The sequence below is a fragment of the Aptenodytes forsteri genome, unplaced genomic scaffold, assembly GCF_000699145.1.
Source record: "Aptenodytes forsteri isolate BGI_AS27 unplaced genomic scaffold, ASM69914v1 Scaffold309, whole genome shotgun sequence".
Lineage (NCBI taxonomy): Eukaryota > Metazoa > Chordata > Aves > Sphenisciformes > Spheniscidae > Aptenodytes > Aptenodytes forsteri.
The window spans coordinates 400,193-416,767 of NW_008795857.1; the positions used below are offsets into that span (position 1 = coordinate 400,193).

The following is a 16,575-nucleotide window of genomic DNA, read 5'->3' on the forward strand; positions in this document are numbered from 1 at the left end:
TGGCCTTCCCCCTCATCCTTACCCATAAACACTCGACCGTATCATCATCACAATCATTGAGCTCTAGACAATCGAAACACTCCCTAACATACAGGGCCACCCCACTGCCTCTCCTTCCTCGCCTGTCCCTTCTGAAGAGTTTATAGCCATCCATTGCAGCACTCCAATCGTGAGAGTCACCCCACCATGTTTCTGTGATGGCGACTAAGTCATATCTATCACACTGCACAATGGCTTCCAGCTCCTCCTGTTTGCCACCCATGCTGCGTGCATTGGGTTAGATTTTGTACTGTGCCCTGTAAATACCGCACAGGCTTTTCAACAGTTTTCAAAGTTTTCATCTAAAAATCAGATGAACTAACATCAGGTTGAAAAACAGTTACTCACCTGGAAATCTGGTTCAACCAAGGTGGTTGACAGCACCTTGTGCTGTCATTCCAGTGGAATGACAGCAATGTACAAAACAGGGAGTATAGAAAGTGAGCTGAAGTTTTCTCCATTGGAAACATAAAACATGGAGATCCACAGAAACAACTCAAGTCTTCCAAGGCAAGAGCTGTATTTATTAAAATGAAAGGATCACTAAAAGCATTTTAGCAGAAATATTCTTAACAGCTTACCCAGTTGTTTTTTTTGCCAGCATAGATTTCCATGTTTTCTCCATACTGGGGCTCTTCAAGTAAAGTCTGATATTCAAACATGAGACGAGAGCTCTCACGTAATCGGCTGCACTGAAATTGGTGATACTGCTGCACAAGCTCTTTCACAACAAGCAGGAGGCATTCAGGGTTTGAAGGATTCCAAGAAGCTAAATTCTGTTGAATTAGAAAAGAACAGAGACCAAAATTGTTTACAGCGATAGAAAGACAAGCACTCTCCCTTCCCTACTGATACCAGAGGCACATATGCATGTGGAATCTTTGTGACAAAGCTAAACCATAATATTAAACGCAAAGGTTGTATCATGCTTTGGAAGAAAACCAGGTCAAACAGCAAAAGCAAGCCTTAATGTCAAATAAGAGTCCATATAGGGACCTACCAGAAAACTGATAACAGGGCTACTACCAGGCATAGATAGGCCCAAAATATCATTCTATTCTTCCCTAAAATTATACTGTTGCATCTGAGAACTTGAAAAGTTTGAATTCAGAAAGTTAAAACTGAAACAAAACATACAAGGATCAGGTAAGTAGAACCCTGCAGAGTATCTGACTCAAACAGCAGTCAGCCAAGCGAATACGCCAAATTAACACCAACTAGGGAAACTACTCTGCTCCATTATTCAAATAGTGGATATAGTATTGACAGTGATGGAGCAAACGGATTCTCTTCCGTTGCCTCAACCTTGTGCTTTACTTCACCTTGACTGTCTCTTCACTAGAGTTACCTTGACTCATCCCCTTAACACAAATGCCATCCATACACAAGTCTCTTCAATGTGCCTGGCAGAAGCTTTTATTACAAGTTGACTGTATATCAAGAAACAATTAACAGAAATAAAAATGTTAATACAATGAAGGTAACTGTGTCAGTAGCACAGTAGCAATGTTATCTCTCAGTTTAACTACTCTAACATTGGCTTAGACCACTCTTCCATGCACAGTAAGTTTTATTCAGAAAGCTTTTCTGTGTTACAAACCATACCTAACATGACCAATGTTGCATGCCTACATCTGGTTGTCCTAGAATGGACCTATGTTAGGGGCAGATGAGGACTCACCCTGTACTCCATGCTGATAAGACACGAGACAGTTCTGATGCAAAAGTACTTAGGTCCTCATATGCTTTGTACTTAGGTCCTCAACAGGTCTTCTTGATACAAGCTCAGGGCATGTTAACATAGTCACGCGGCTTTTGGTCAGCTTTGAGTATAAGCAAAATTAATCTCTATTTCTGTACATCACATAGACATATGACAACAAACTAGCTGCAACAGGATTTTAAATTGCATGGATTGTACAGTTAACATTAAGATCCTTAGAACTGGCAAATATGTCTGCATTTTACAACTAAGTGAAGATATAATATAGTAGCTTCAAATAAAATTACTTATCAGTACCTGAACTCAAACAGATGGCATGGTTACTTTTGTCCTGGAAGTTGCAGACATTTCATAAACAAACTGTATGTATAATTTACATTCTTCGGCAAGGACAAAAAAAGCATTAGCCCTTTTTTACCTCTTCAGTGGAAAACCTGCTTTGGTATGCAGCATTTTCTACAATGAAAGGACAGAAAATATTCCTGTACTTTGAAGTAGCTATTTTAAGACTGCCTTGTATTCAAACACATAAAAAATGATGTTTCTTAACCTAGGTTAAGTAAATGAATGAAGCCGGATAAAAAACATGTCCCCTAAAATATACAAGCTATTTGTATTTTGTGTAACACCAAAACGAATAAATGCAAGTGAACAGATTGCACAGAGAGGTTGTCAAGTCTCTGCCCTTGGAGATACTCAAAACCCGACTGGACAAGGTCCTGGACAGCCTGCTCTATCTGATCCTGCCCAGGCAGGGGGCTGGATTAGATGATCTCTAAAGGCTCTTTCCAACCTCAGCTATTTTTTGATTCTATGAAGCGGTTTACAAAAAGCTCAATCTGAAACAGAGGATCTTATCAAGATGAGACTCCATAGTTCTGACCCGAAAACAAACTAATAGTTGTGTACAAATTTTATCTTCTGATACTCTGGAAAGGTAGATAGAAAGCTTAATCCGTTATTCGCCAGGCACCATACATTCAGCTCTACAAAGAAAGCTGCTTGTAGCCTAATCTCTAGCTGTGTGGCTATTTCCATTAAAAAGACTTATAATTTTTATTCTCTCTGATGATTGTAGTTCATGATATATGCCTTCAGAATGGTTTTATACAGACTTTATATGTGTATGACGGCTTAATACTTAAAGCATTTCTCTTTCCACAACTTTATATTTGTTTCCCTCTTGAAGTCATACATGTTAAGATGTTATCAAAATGAATTTCTCACTTTCAGCACCATCGCTTAAAACATACAAGTCTAATTTGTCAGTGAAAGCAACATGAAATATGTATTGCTTCCTTGAAAATCTTTATTGATTTTTTTTTCCCTCCAAAACAAGCATGTTTACTAAGGCAATTTTATCTCAAGTCTTACCACATGTTGTTTTTTCCAAAGTCCTCAGTGCTGGAGGGGATAAATTTTAAAAATATTTCAACTACATTCTACCCATCTCCTCCACCCCTTCTTATTTAAGTTAATAGCTACCAGAGAGGCAAAGAAATCTGTGTATGCACTACCTACATACAGAAGAAGAGAGACAAAAATAAAAGAAATACAATTTAGACATACAATCCTTTTTCTATCTCAAACATGGTTTTTAGGCCACTGTCATGACTTTCAGCAACGATTCATGATTTTTGAATGACTATGGCTGGCACTGCTGCATTAACTGTCTACGCGTCACTCATTCCTGTGATTAGGATGAAAAACACATTCCTGTCACACAAAAACGATTGGGGGAAACAGAGTTTTGGAAGGTGGTGCTCTCATTCTTCAGAAACATAAGACGTTGTTCTTGCTTTGATAAAAAAAGAAAAACTTATAATCTTAGAGTGTGGATGGAGCACTTAAGGGAACACTTACCTCTGGAGTACAGATTTACCTCTAGAGTACAGATTTGAAAAAGACCTGATGTTTACGTAATTTACAGATTCACCCAAGACTGACAGGCTCAGCTTAAGAAACATAACAGGACATAACTGCTGATTATGATTTGCTTTGTTTTATAGTTCATTGAACAGTTCAATGAACAGTTACAGGATTAAACTGTACTCCTATTCTCCTGCTGACTATAATTCCGGTAGAAAGGGCTGCTCAGCATGGCTAAGATGCTATCCTTGAACCTCTGCCTTTAGAAGCTACCACAGTATCACAGACTTCACATTTGACCATGGCTTGAAGTAAAAGTACTCTGCTTTTTTTCCTCCTAGACAGTAAGAACACCTATAAAATGGGATTATCATCACTGCCATATCTTAAAAGCTAAACTACATTCCAGACTAATTTGTGAACAGGTGAGATACTAATGCGGTTCACGTAAGTTCCTCAAATACATACTACAGAGTGACTGAAATCCTTGTTCTACCTTGTCTGCCATCTACAGCTGGTAAAAATTTATTCCCAACTTGAACCCATTTAAGCTTTTCCAATTCTACAAAATACTAGAGAAAATTTGTCAGGTAGACAGCGTCTTCTAGGAAACACATGTTCTATCATGCAGTCTGAAACCAGACTGTGTATAACCTTAAATTTCCTGTTCCCAAGCTGCTGCTCAAATAAAGCATTTCCAGAAAGCCAGAGGATGTAATATGCCAGTATGTATTGATATCAGCCAGACTAGTGGGAATAACCTTTCCTCCTAATGACATTGGTATAACACAATAGAAATGTTCTGTCAAAGGAAATGACCAACAATATTTTAATAACTGACTTAAATGCAACCAAACCTTTTGTTTTTTAAATAACGTTACACTACAGAGCAAAAAAAGAGCAAGAGGAAATCCATTGTCGTTTGTCCAGCATGGAGCTCGAGTATTGCTCTCTTCAAAGAATTCAAGAACACAAGAACAAAGCTACAGGAATCAAAATGAATTATTTAACTGTAGGACCCTTACTAAATACCTTTCATTCAGTAACTAAAGATTCAAACAAAGTATGAACTGGCTGTAAAAACAAATCACCTGGAGAAAAATTCAACTACCCACCCAATACATACATCAATTACAACGGATTCTCACTGATTAAAGAGTAAATATACAATAGTTACATAAATTTTCTGTAACACAAGTTCTGATTTAAATAAACATTAATTTTTAACTTTAGAATTATATTATTGTAGTGCTTGTTATTTGGCAATTGGCCATCACATTTCTAGCCATTTTGTTAACTTTGCAGAAGTGCTGTTCTTTTCAGAAGGTCTAAATTGATAAATTTTAACACAAACACTTCTGAATACAATGACATATCTATGGATGAATTTTTTTTTTTTACATATCTTTAAGTGGTGCTTATTTGCCCTAAGCACTAGGTTCATTCATCTGAAAATACTGTTAAACCATTTTGTGATCCAATTTCAACAGTACGTCAAAATAAGTGCTACATTGTTCTCTGTTTCAAACGGTACCTTCTTCAATCTTCCCTCTATTTTTGAAATCAAAGACAAAGTAAGCAACTACCTGTAACATACATCGTTGAAACCTAACTAAAGCAGAATTTGATGTTTATCGAGTTGATTCCTTGTAGAATGTCTTAACTGCTACAATTTCAGCATTATAATGATTCTTCTGAGAACATGCAAGGATTTGTCACTTTAGCCAATGAGAGTAGTGTCCCTGCAACAGTAAATTGACCTCCTCCTTTAGAAATAAAGGATCTTCTAAATAAAATTTTATTTAGCAATGCAGTATTGTATACACTATTAGACTTTGGAAGTTGTTTGATTAAGCAAAATCTTTAACTAAAGGTTTTGGAGCAAAAAAGAAGGAGTAGCAACCTGTGCGCTTCATTTTCTGATTGCCTGAAGGCTGTATTCCAACCCTAGCCAATACAGCTTTTTAAGAAATAGTATTTTTAAATATTTAAAACATTAGAAGAACAGAGTGAGCTTCCAGCGTTTCTGTGTTCCATGGCTCCAAGTTTTGCCACAAAACTCAGATCTTGCGTAAGAATTATGCTCTGAACGCAACTTCAAAATTATGAGATTTAGTTGTTACGGCTTCAGAAAAACCCTGGAAATAGGAAAACACATATAATCTCATTTCCTACAGCCAGACTGTTGAAGCCTGGCAGGTATGAAAAACCCAGTTAAAGAAATAACCAGCAAATACATATATAGCAAAAGACTGGTTGCTTTCTGTGGCTTCTATCAAAGTCTCCTTCTGCTCTGCTCACACAGACCTGACAAAATTTATACATTCACATCATTTTACCAAAATCACATGCATGCTGAAAAGAGTTTTTTTAAATCTGAAATTGCTATAAAATTGCAATTAGTATGAAATTTATATAAAAGAAATGAGCGCACTGACTGGGGTACTGACAGACTAAGTTACATATTTCACTCAATAAATCTTTTCTAATTTGAAATGAGATTTCTGCAGATTTTCCAGAGAGTTAATAAAATTTTACAGAACAATCAGTAATTCATTTAAAATAAAGAAATCCAGACTTGGATTCAATTCCTTGTCTCGTTTGCCAACAGATATCTTTAAGTGAACTCTGCAGTGCAAACTCTCTAAGTTACTCAAAAGATAGCCAGCTAGACTGAAAGTGGCCCACTGTACAACAGCTAGACTGAAGTGGCCCACTGTACAACAATATACAAGTATGAATCAACTCAAACTGTGCATCTGCAACTAGTTCTGCATTCACGTTCATCTCATATGAAGGCTTACATGCACATCTCGGATTGGTTACGACCATTTTTAATGTTACCATTTTTTCAGCGTATCATGGAAGAACTTACCTGTCATTTCTGAGCACACGGATGGAGGCTCAATTTAACAATTCTCTCCTGTCTAGACACTGCTCGCATGTCTCTCCATAATCTCCACTAAAACTAGGAGCAACTCCACATTTCAGATCTTAATTTCAACCTTTTAATTGGCTTTTGGCTTGGCCATACTGCAACTTGTGTAACTTTCATTTTCTGAAACGGTAAATTGTTACCTCATCTTAAGCAGTTTATTTTAGTGGCAGGTTTAGTAGCATCAGAAGATGACTGCGTATTTTCTTGTGGACACAAAAGCCTGGTAATGTCATCTGTGACGACTGGCTAATCCCCATTTTTCCAATTAGGGAATTAATTTGAAATGGTCTACAGGAATGAATTCGAAACGGTCTACAGGAAAAGTAATGGAACAAGAACTTCCATATGATAAAGACCAGACTCCAGAAGCATCGGTGCCCACACAGTTGTAGCTACTGTCATACACAAGATTGCCAATAACTATTTACCTATCTGTGAGTAAGCAATTCAACACAACGAAGTTGAATATTCTTTTGTGGCAGAAGCTTCCCTGGCAATTGCTAACTTTTTTCATTATTAGACTAAGTTTCAGGAAAAGGTCTTTGAGAAAATAGTTATCTAGACCTTAGAGTAATTAAGCAATAGCATGTACATCCACTAACTTTGCCCTCCACCTGACGCTGTGTGGCAATATAAATAATAAAATAATATTCAGTTATTATACAGAGACTAGTAGACCACAGGTATCCATTAAACTGTGTCTACATTGGAGAAATCCGAAGTGATTCGGGAGATCTGTTCTGAAGATCTGTCAGATATTAATTTAAACAAGCTCAAAGAGCCTAATTTTCACTAAGAAGTATAACCCCACAGATTTTGTTGGGGTGCAAAGTCAATCTTCGAATTCCCTGGCTCTTGATCCTGCCTCCTGACAGGAATCGGCTGCACAGTAAGAGCGCAGTTTGATAGGGAAAGGTTTTTGGACCATCAGACATGACCAAAGTGTTGAGAAAATGAATTCATTTAAAGTGTGTATAAAGAGGCAGAGTAAAGACATTGTAAGGCCACCCACAGAGAGCGCAATTTAAGCCATTTCAACAGTAACTCATTTAAATGAATAGCAATGACACCAATTGGATTTAAAAAAAAGACAAAGAAAATTTGCAGCCAGACAGTTCAGTTTTAATGAGATCATCTTAGAGGTGAGGCAAGCAAAAAAACCCCACAAAGTAGCTTCTCAGCCCTACTAGCAAAGACATGCAGAATTTAGCTTTCCAAAGTAGCCATACTATTCAACTTTTGGCAAAGAAACCACATTTAAGTTTTGTTCTGGAACACTTTGTGCTTTGCAGTCTTTCTTTTATCCTTCCAAAAAGCTTATCAAGAACCTATGCAAATTACTCAGTGTCCGTGATTACCTATTCCCCCTTTTTTCAGAACATAATGCACCTCGTGTTCCATAAGCAGCTAATTCATAGCCTCCTTCACAGGTTATTGCTTATTTCATAACTCCAGGCAATGTCTGCAGCAAACTATAATTCTACACTATCAGAAAGAAAATATGATAACAATGTCTAATTGATCTGAAGTTGTTTTTCTTTGAAATGTGTTTAAATATCCAGGTTGCCAGAATATCTTCCAGGAATGTGATTTTTAAAGAAGACAGATTGTAACTGTTTTTCCTGGCTATACTACAGGAAACAACAGCAAGATCTTATTTTAAGTTAGTGTACTTTTATATTTCTAAGCAAGAAATTAACTTTCACGAGAAAATGTCAGTAAACAAAACCTCCCAAGCCCATAACAGCAGTAACGTATTTCTATAGCATCTTTCATCCAGAATTATCATAAAGAATAATATAAGTACAGATTTGCATTTTGTTTATATCTCTGCACACCACATGCACAAAACTTGCATCCTACAGTGGCTTAAAATCTGTACGAATGTAAGTTTTTATCTGAAATGAGAAAGATCACACTATGATATCAGCACTTATGCTCCATATAAATAAGATATTGGAGATACGGGTCCAGTGGTTACAACATTTGTCTAGAAACTGGGATATCTGATTTCAGTCCCTGCTTTGCTATAGTCTTCATGGGCCACCACAGGGAAATTGCTCACAGAAAAAGGCACAGGATAATTATCTGCCATATGCTCACATCTTTCTATCAACAGATATTTTTCACAGTATTTGCAGGGCTGGAGCGTTATAACAACTTCAAAGGCTTCAGTTTCTTAGCAGCCAGCACTTAAACATCCTACAGGCTGCAGTTTCAAATCAATCACTGTAAACCTACGTGCCATCTACTTGTCATCTTATTTTCACAGGTTCTTCATATCCCCCTCCCCCAAAGCACCACTGGAACAACTTTCTGGAGTGATCTGCTCGAAATGATCATTTTTGGGCACAAGCAAACATCAAAACTTCACATTTCATAAAAACAGTTCAACTCAGGAGCACTTTTGTCATGGCAAATACAACCGAAGAACTTACAGACCTTGTGTGCTCCACTAGCTATTGTGTATAACAGATAAAAAGTTTGCATAAAGCAAAGCTTGGGACAGTCAGTATTTATTTTATTTTTTTATTCTTAGTGAGAGGTTGTGAAAACTCGATGCAGAAATTACAACAACTTATAAATGCTTAGCTGAAATCTCAAATACCTGAAGGCCTTGAATTAGCATGAAAATACAGAGCAGGAAAACAACATACTAAGAAATGAATTCTGCTTTCAGAAAAGCACCTTACAGTTTCTATAAAATTATTTTCCCTCTTTTCTTCCACTAGCCACACAGTGTGATTCTTGATTAACAATCCCATACCCAAGGCGACTCTAAAATAAACCCCAGCAAATCTGACACACGGAGAACACTCTTCTGCATTCGCCTAGAATAAATGCACCACTGCCTCTCAAGTACCATTCATCTGAAAAAGGAGCAAACTCGACTTCCAAAGGTTACTACAAATTACTCCTATGCCCTGCTGTAGGAGCAGTTAAGAGACAGCTGATCTTTGTACATTAAGGGTGCTCTGGAGATGCAGAAACCGTGAAGCTGAGCCCAGTAGAGCATTTTTAAGTTGTGCACTCTTCCTCAAAAAGTCTGCCTGTTTCTCCCACAGAGCTCTCTTACAAGATAATCAGACCCTTAAAAGCTGCAACTGCCTACTATCAAAAGAGAGAGAGTACAATACTATCTAATTAATCTCCTAAAGACTTGGCATGCATAAGTATTTCTTGTCCTACTTTGCTAAGGGATTAGAGCAAGTTTTATTCCTTTCCAGACCTCCCAGCACTCCTCTCTCAAAGCAGATGGTACCTTTACCTGTTCTGAGAAGGAATTTCTTAATTCCCTCAGCACATATAAATCCTGGGATAGGGAATGCAATGCACTAATCGTTAGTTAATCCATATGAGTACACAGCATTTTTTTCTCCTTGGGAGTCTGTTACCAGAGGCATACATATTTAACCAGACATGGCAAGTAAAAGGAACAAAGCATGAATACAAATTTAATTTCAAAACAAGACATACGCACACACATCTTTTAGCTAAAGACTTACTCATCATGCACTGATGGTAGCATGAACAGGCCCCAACTCCTCAGACCCTCAGCAGACCAGAGAACAGTCCACTAGCTCAATGTTAATGCTTTACCTCAGGAGTCCCTTTTTAAATAGCAAGTCTTTCACTCTTATCAGTTCTTGGGGTTTTTCCTTTCCTGTTGAAACAAGTAATTTTAGCTACAGCAGAGAGGCAGAACCTTCACAGCTAATATTTTGGACAGCATCCACTAACATTCCTTGAGCATTTATTCTTGGGTGGCACATGCAGAACTGTTTTCTTCTAACCATTTTTTCCCCTTTCAGAATCCCATGAATTAAAATCAATATATCACATGGTGGATCTCACTGGCCAAGCAGTATTTGCATCTTTATTTTCACATCTGTACTACAAGAGAGCTTATAGGGCCTTGAAAATATGGTCCCTAAAGAAAACATTTACAAAATACTGTTGTGTAAATCATAAGACATTGGATATCAAAATTATTTCTCTACTATACTGGACAAATTAATGCAAACTAGTTATCTCTTCTCAAAAAAGCAGTATAAGAAAAGAACACTAATTTGGTTGCTTTATGCAAGTAAAAGCTACGTCTCTGGCAAGACAGGTATATGCTTGATGATCTGAGATGGAAGACAGCAAGGAAACAGACATAAAAGCATGTAAAGAATGAGTAAAACAAAGATAGGTTTTGAAACAAATACAGCTGAAAGTTAAGTCAGTAAAATTAAAAAAAATATAGCTTGAGCCCTCCTCCATTTAGGAAAATTAATAGATCCTTTGAAAATTACCCTGGGTGCAAAGACATTTCTTTACCCCAACAATATCTTGTGAAGGAAAGAACCTGCAGGGTCCCAAACTGAAATGAATCAATCCCACTGGAGAAAAGTACAACTATAAATTACAACGGAATTCACAGCCTAGAATTTAATCAAATCTGAAACTGCATTATCGGACAGAATGATTATTTCTAACTGACCTTCTGTAATCAGTTAATTTAAAAGTCTGTCGTTCTTGCATATTCATAAGCAATGACCGACTTTCTCTACAGAAAAATGAATTATCATGGCTCAACAACTTGAATTTAATGGGCACACCACATTGAATTTAAATGTATTCTCAATTCCGGAACACTGTGTTAGATTTGATCTTTTCTCTCTCTTTTAAAAAAAAAAAAAAAAAAAAGAGAGAGAAAGAGAAAAGAAAAACCTTGTAAATGTGTTTCTAGAAAGCTAACAAGCTGTTGCCTTCGAGCCAAGCCATTTCTTACTGTTCTAGGGTTCTTGTGAGGAAACAGAGTGTATTGTGCCAGTACCATTACACATCAGGGCCAGAATCCTTTAATTTTCTGCCAGTTTCTCTAATAACAATTTTTTTCAAATTTTAATAAAACATTGCTCAAGTAAAGTATGATTATATTTTAATTAACTGAAGCAAAAAATAGTCATAACTACATTATGAGTTTGCTGGTTCATAATAAAGAATTATCAATACCAACATTATTATTTCACTCCCAGACTTCCAAATAAAAGACATTCTGCTTTCATATGTCCAGCTTGGGATATCCCAACTTTATATTTTTGGTTTAAGCTAATTGACTTGAAAGTCAATGAGATGCTGGAATTCATTATACCACCCTTACCACTAGGCAAGGTCTTTATTTCCTGCAAAGCAGATATATTATATATCCATATAAATACATGAACATATTTAGCCATCAGCGTCTGGTAATTGGTGGTCTGAAGTTATGCCACAGTATGTATTTTCCCTCCAATATGACACCATCCACCTGAAGAGTCTTTCATTTACTCAATCTTGTTGCTTCCTCAGGCAACCATTAGTGATAACAGAAAGTTGTACTTCTTGGAGGAAAAATTGATGCGTAGCAATATACCAGGAAGAGACAGTGAAGGCGTCTAGGGCACTGCTAGATCAACCTGACTGGCCACAAAAAAGCACTGCTGACAGAGAGGCATCCACAGTGTTAATAGCAGTGTAATATACTGGGAAAATTTGAGCAAGTTCCACTGTTTCCTCCAAGTGCTTTCTCAAACTATCTTTCTCACAAAGTCTAGAAATCCCCTTAAGAGTTCCTACAGAAAAGGCATAACAGTAATACACCCTCGTCATAGAGGGGACAGCACTAGATTTAGATGTCTTTGAAACAGGTAGTGGAAGAGTTGCCAGGCATAGCTCCTTAAATGAGCAGTGGTGAAAAGTCTCCGAAAGTGGTCAAAGTCTCTGAAACCTGATAGAAAAGATGAGGCAAAGGAAGAGTTTTTGTTTTGTCTTCATGGACTGTGAAAATATCCAGCAACATGGCCAACTGATGTTGGGAGAGAGCAAGTCACAGATCCAACAGAGTCATTGCTTACAAGAATAATTGCACATTCAGTGACTCCAACTATTCCTTAAAGAACATTCGAAGGCCTTCCCCACTTCCCACCCAGTTTGTTATCTAAACCACACAGTTCACAACTTAAGATTTTTCTCTTGTTCATGTTGGTTGACTTCACTTATCATTAAGGCAAGATATATTAGTACAGGGTACTAATACAGACTGACTGTATCTCTGATGGTATATTCTCACAGCCTACAGAATAAGTGGACTGAAGAGCCATCAGATGTTGAAATGGACTTCCAGAGGAAATCTTGAAACATTTGGGGTAAATGCCATAATGAGATCAATTGCCTGGCACTATTAAAGTTAAGGAGTTTGCAGATAAACTCAGGCAACATCCTGGGGAATTAGAAGGAACACCAGGAAGATGGAAATGGAGAGTATCTAACTGGACCGGTAAACTAAATAAAGCATAAAATTAAATAAAAGGGGTTAAGAAACAAAACAACTAAGTTCGAAATGCATTCAGATTTCAGTCATGCATGGGTCCCTTGCTAAACAGCATAAAAAGAAAGTATATTGGCAAAGCTACCTACCAGAGCTCTGACTATATATAGAGTACAGGTTTAGGCACAGCCCAAGCTTTGGTTTGTGTACCAGCTCACTGACAGCCTGCTCAGCTACTTCTCACACCCAGGATTGGATGCAAGCTTGTCCCACCTCTAGCCTTTCCAGTCTCCAGGGACCACAGGGTCAGAGAAGAGTGAGGCTGCAAAGGTGAGCCCGCGATCCCTCCTGCCATGCAAGAACTCTGGTAATTAAGAGACCAGTGATGATTTTGCTAGTGCTCATACTGCAGCTCTCAGCTAAGACTAATACCTAGCTATACAAGTGCTTCGTCTCCACTTACCAGAACTTCAGGATATGCTACTCGATTTTACGCTAGAGGAGCAAAAGAAAGAATACTCATTCAGACATGCAGTTTGGTTCTAGTGGAGAGACAGCAGTCTCTCTCAAGCTCAGTAGCAACTGTTGTCCACCTAAGAAGTGAGTGAATTCATTAAGAAATCAAGATTAATTCAACATGGATTCAAGAGAAGATCCAGAAACTCAGGAGGCCAGTGCTCTGTGCTCAGGTATAAGCTAAACAGACATAGCTTGAAAGAAACATAAGCCTAAACATCTTTTTCAGCCTTTACATTAAGATTTAGGCATCCTGTAATTCTGGTCCAACCTTCTGGCCCATCTAACTGTATGACCATGAAAAAGATGGTCAAACTCACGTGACAAATTATCTTTTTTTTTTTTAATACAACAATACAAATGGAAAGCCATTAAATGTTTTTCCCCTATTCTGCTAGTGCACAATGATTAAGTTTCTCATCACATGTGCATTAGTTAGTATGGCAGAAAAACATTTCCTCCCACTTTGCCACCCTTCAGTCGAATGATCCATGCACATTCCTAATGTTCTCCTAAAACTAGCATTTCCTGGACTGTAAAACTATATTTTACGAGCTAATAGTTTAGATTTTCCATATTCTAGGGAGAGATTGCATTATCAGAGAAGCTTGTGCCAAAAAAATGAAAGGAAATGTTTTCCCACCAAGCCCTTCACAGAACTAATGGAATTAGCTTTGCATTCTACACTAGCAAGATTTAGGCAAGAAAGGCAAAACTACCTGGCTTATCAGATATTTTCTTCCCTCAAAATTAAATAAATAGTATCAAACTGTAGACATTTTTTCAATTTCTGGATTCGCTAGGCAAAAAGCCCAGCCAAAACGTTGTGATTAACTAAAGCGGAACTTCTGACTTCAGCATATTCTCTTCTGCTTACACTTTTCAGATAGAAAGCCAAGTTTTGTAAACTGTGCTAAGAAATGCTGAAATTTTGGAAAAAGAAAGTGAGGTAAATAGATACAATGATTTTACATAAATAGAAAATGACAAAGTAATACAAGGTAGCTAACTCCATCTCAGCCCCATAATTATTAACAATTCTGGACAAAGAGGACAAATAGAAGGGAAAGGCTAGAAGAGAAATTCAGAAAACTACAACAAGGAGAAAAAGGAATAATTTCCCAATGCAGAAAGGCCTTGAAGGAAGAGGAGATGGAAAGATGATAGGAAAAACTTGGTTTTTGTCATCTCTCTTGATTTTTTTCTGCTGAACTGTTTGTATAGCCTCCATCTTTACCACACAGCTACAGAGACAATCCTAACACTCGCTCTTGACACTGTATGACTTCTCAGAAGGACCTCTTGAATGCTGGCCTCACATGGGCTGCAGTCAAGCTGGCTAGGCTACCCCAGGAGAGGATTCCCAGCCAGAATCCCCTTTTGGGGATTTCTCATTTTAAACCCAGTACAAGCACAGCAAAAATAAAAGGCAGAAAACCCGTGCCTGGTTTATGACACACCTTGCTAGCTGGGTCAAGGAAACAAATGAGGATTCCCTGGGGGAACTGAGTGGAGCTCAGACACCAAAACCAGACCAAAATACATTCAAAATTAGATTCTTTCAGGTCTGGCCTAAAGAGGAACATTGTACTGGCGTAGCTCTATTGTTTGAAAACATCATCAAAAATGTATACCATAAATGCCAACAATACCAGCCAAAAGGTCCTTCTGCTGGGAACGCTCCTGAATTAAATTACTCTTCTGGTGGTATAAAATGGGACTTTGTCACCCCTGCCTATCCATACCAGACAAACCTCAGCAAGGCCTCAGTGACCATACGCATATAAAGAACCTAACCTTATACATAGGTTATGATATATATGTGTGTATATATATGCACACATACATACATCCCCCATATATACAAATGGGTAGGATCAATATAGAAGGACAGGAATAAACAGTGTTCAGAATTCACGTTTGTTTTAGAAAATTAAACAGTAAATAGCACTGGATTGTAAATAATCAAAACACATCTTGACATATAAAGTCAAGACATGACTAAAAAGTGAATACAAAAAATGTGAATATAAGTAAGTTCAAAATAAGAAAAAAAAGTCTAATAAAATGCAGGATCCAATCCTGCATTCTGTTTCACTTAAATTCCCCAAGTTCAACTGAAACAAAAGTAATATAAAGCTTTCAGTACAAGAGCAGTAGGTTAGGGGTTCCAAGAATGAAATCTTCTGCTGCCATCCCAAATAGAGCAAGTAGAAGAGATAGTAATGCTAAAATAGTTCAAACTTACCCACACATTTCCCAAAGAGAACCCACTGCCATGACTTTAAAGTCATACTCTGAAAACCATCGTGCTCATTGCCTTTATGCAGGGGCTTTCATACTGGAACACATAACACCTGCCATCTTTGCCAACAATACAAGAGCCAGACTTTTTAGAACAAAATAGTTCAAATGGCATTAGCTAATATAAGGCGTGTTTGGGCTTTTTTGTAGCTACTGTGAGCATAGGAACAATTGATGCTGTTAAACATCTGTCTCATGCACCTGATAGTAAATGAAGAACAATTATGGAACAGGGAGATATTTAAAGGATCTCTCCACTACCCATTAAAAGCTAACTCAGCAAGTTGACAGTAATAATGATTATAATAATGATTAAGATTTTGAACACAGACACAGAAAACAATACAGCCTTCATGACAGTCATTATATAGCCAAATGATAAATATGGAGTCTAATAATTACAAATACAAAAACTTACAATAAACATTGCTCTACACAAGATATAGAGCATGACAGCCAATACACTTGAGTAGCACAATTAGCTGAATCAGCTCCACAATGACTGAAATCTGTACTCAGTATTAACAATTAGACAAGGGGAAACAATCTTCCCAACGCTACGTACTGGCATGAGAACCGCAGTGGCCCATTCTCTGAAGTTCTGTGATGGCAATGCCTTCCTCCCATGCGAATGCAGCACTAAGAGTTCCCGTATATACTAGCCCACAAGGACACATTCAACACTTACTGGGTTTCAGGAAATGCTAATGTCCTCTTGCCTCCATCCCCACTAAGGCTAATGGAGCCTTTTTGATAGCAGTGGGTGGGCAGAATAATTCTGGGGAGACTAGCTGGAGACCTGAAGTAGGATGCTAAAAAACCTAAATCCTTAAACTGACAGTTAGCTTGCATATACTGCTATTGTCTCCTCTTTGCCAAACAGAATATACT

At 37.6% G+C, this 16,575-nt stretch overlaps 1 protein-coding gene across 1 annotated transcript in view; it reads right to left on the reverse strand.

Annotated features, from left to right (window-relative positions):
* Positions 1–16,575, reverse strand: part of BRE (brain and reproductive organ-expressed (TNFRSF1A modulator)) — a 182,981-nt gene that overhangs the window by 130,726 nt on the left and 35,680 nt on the right. Inside the window, exon 5 of the mRNA XM_009283732.2 lies at positions 621–815. Coding sequence (XP_009282007.1) covers positions 621–815 — 195 coding nt within the window. The remainder of the gene's footprint in view (positions 1–620; positions 816–16,575) is intronic.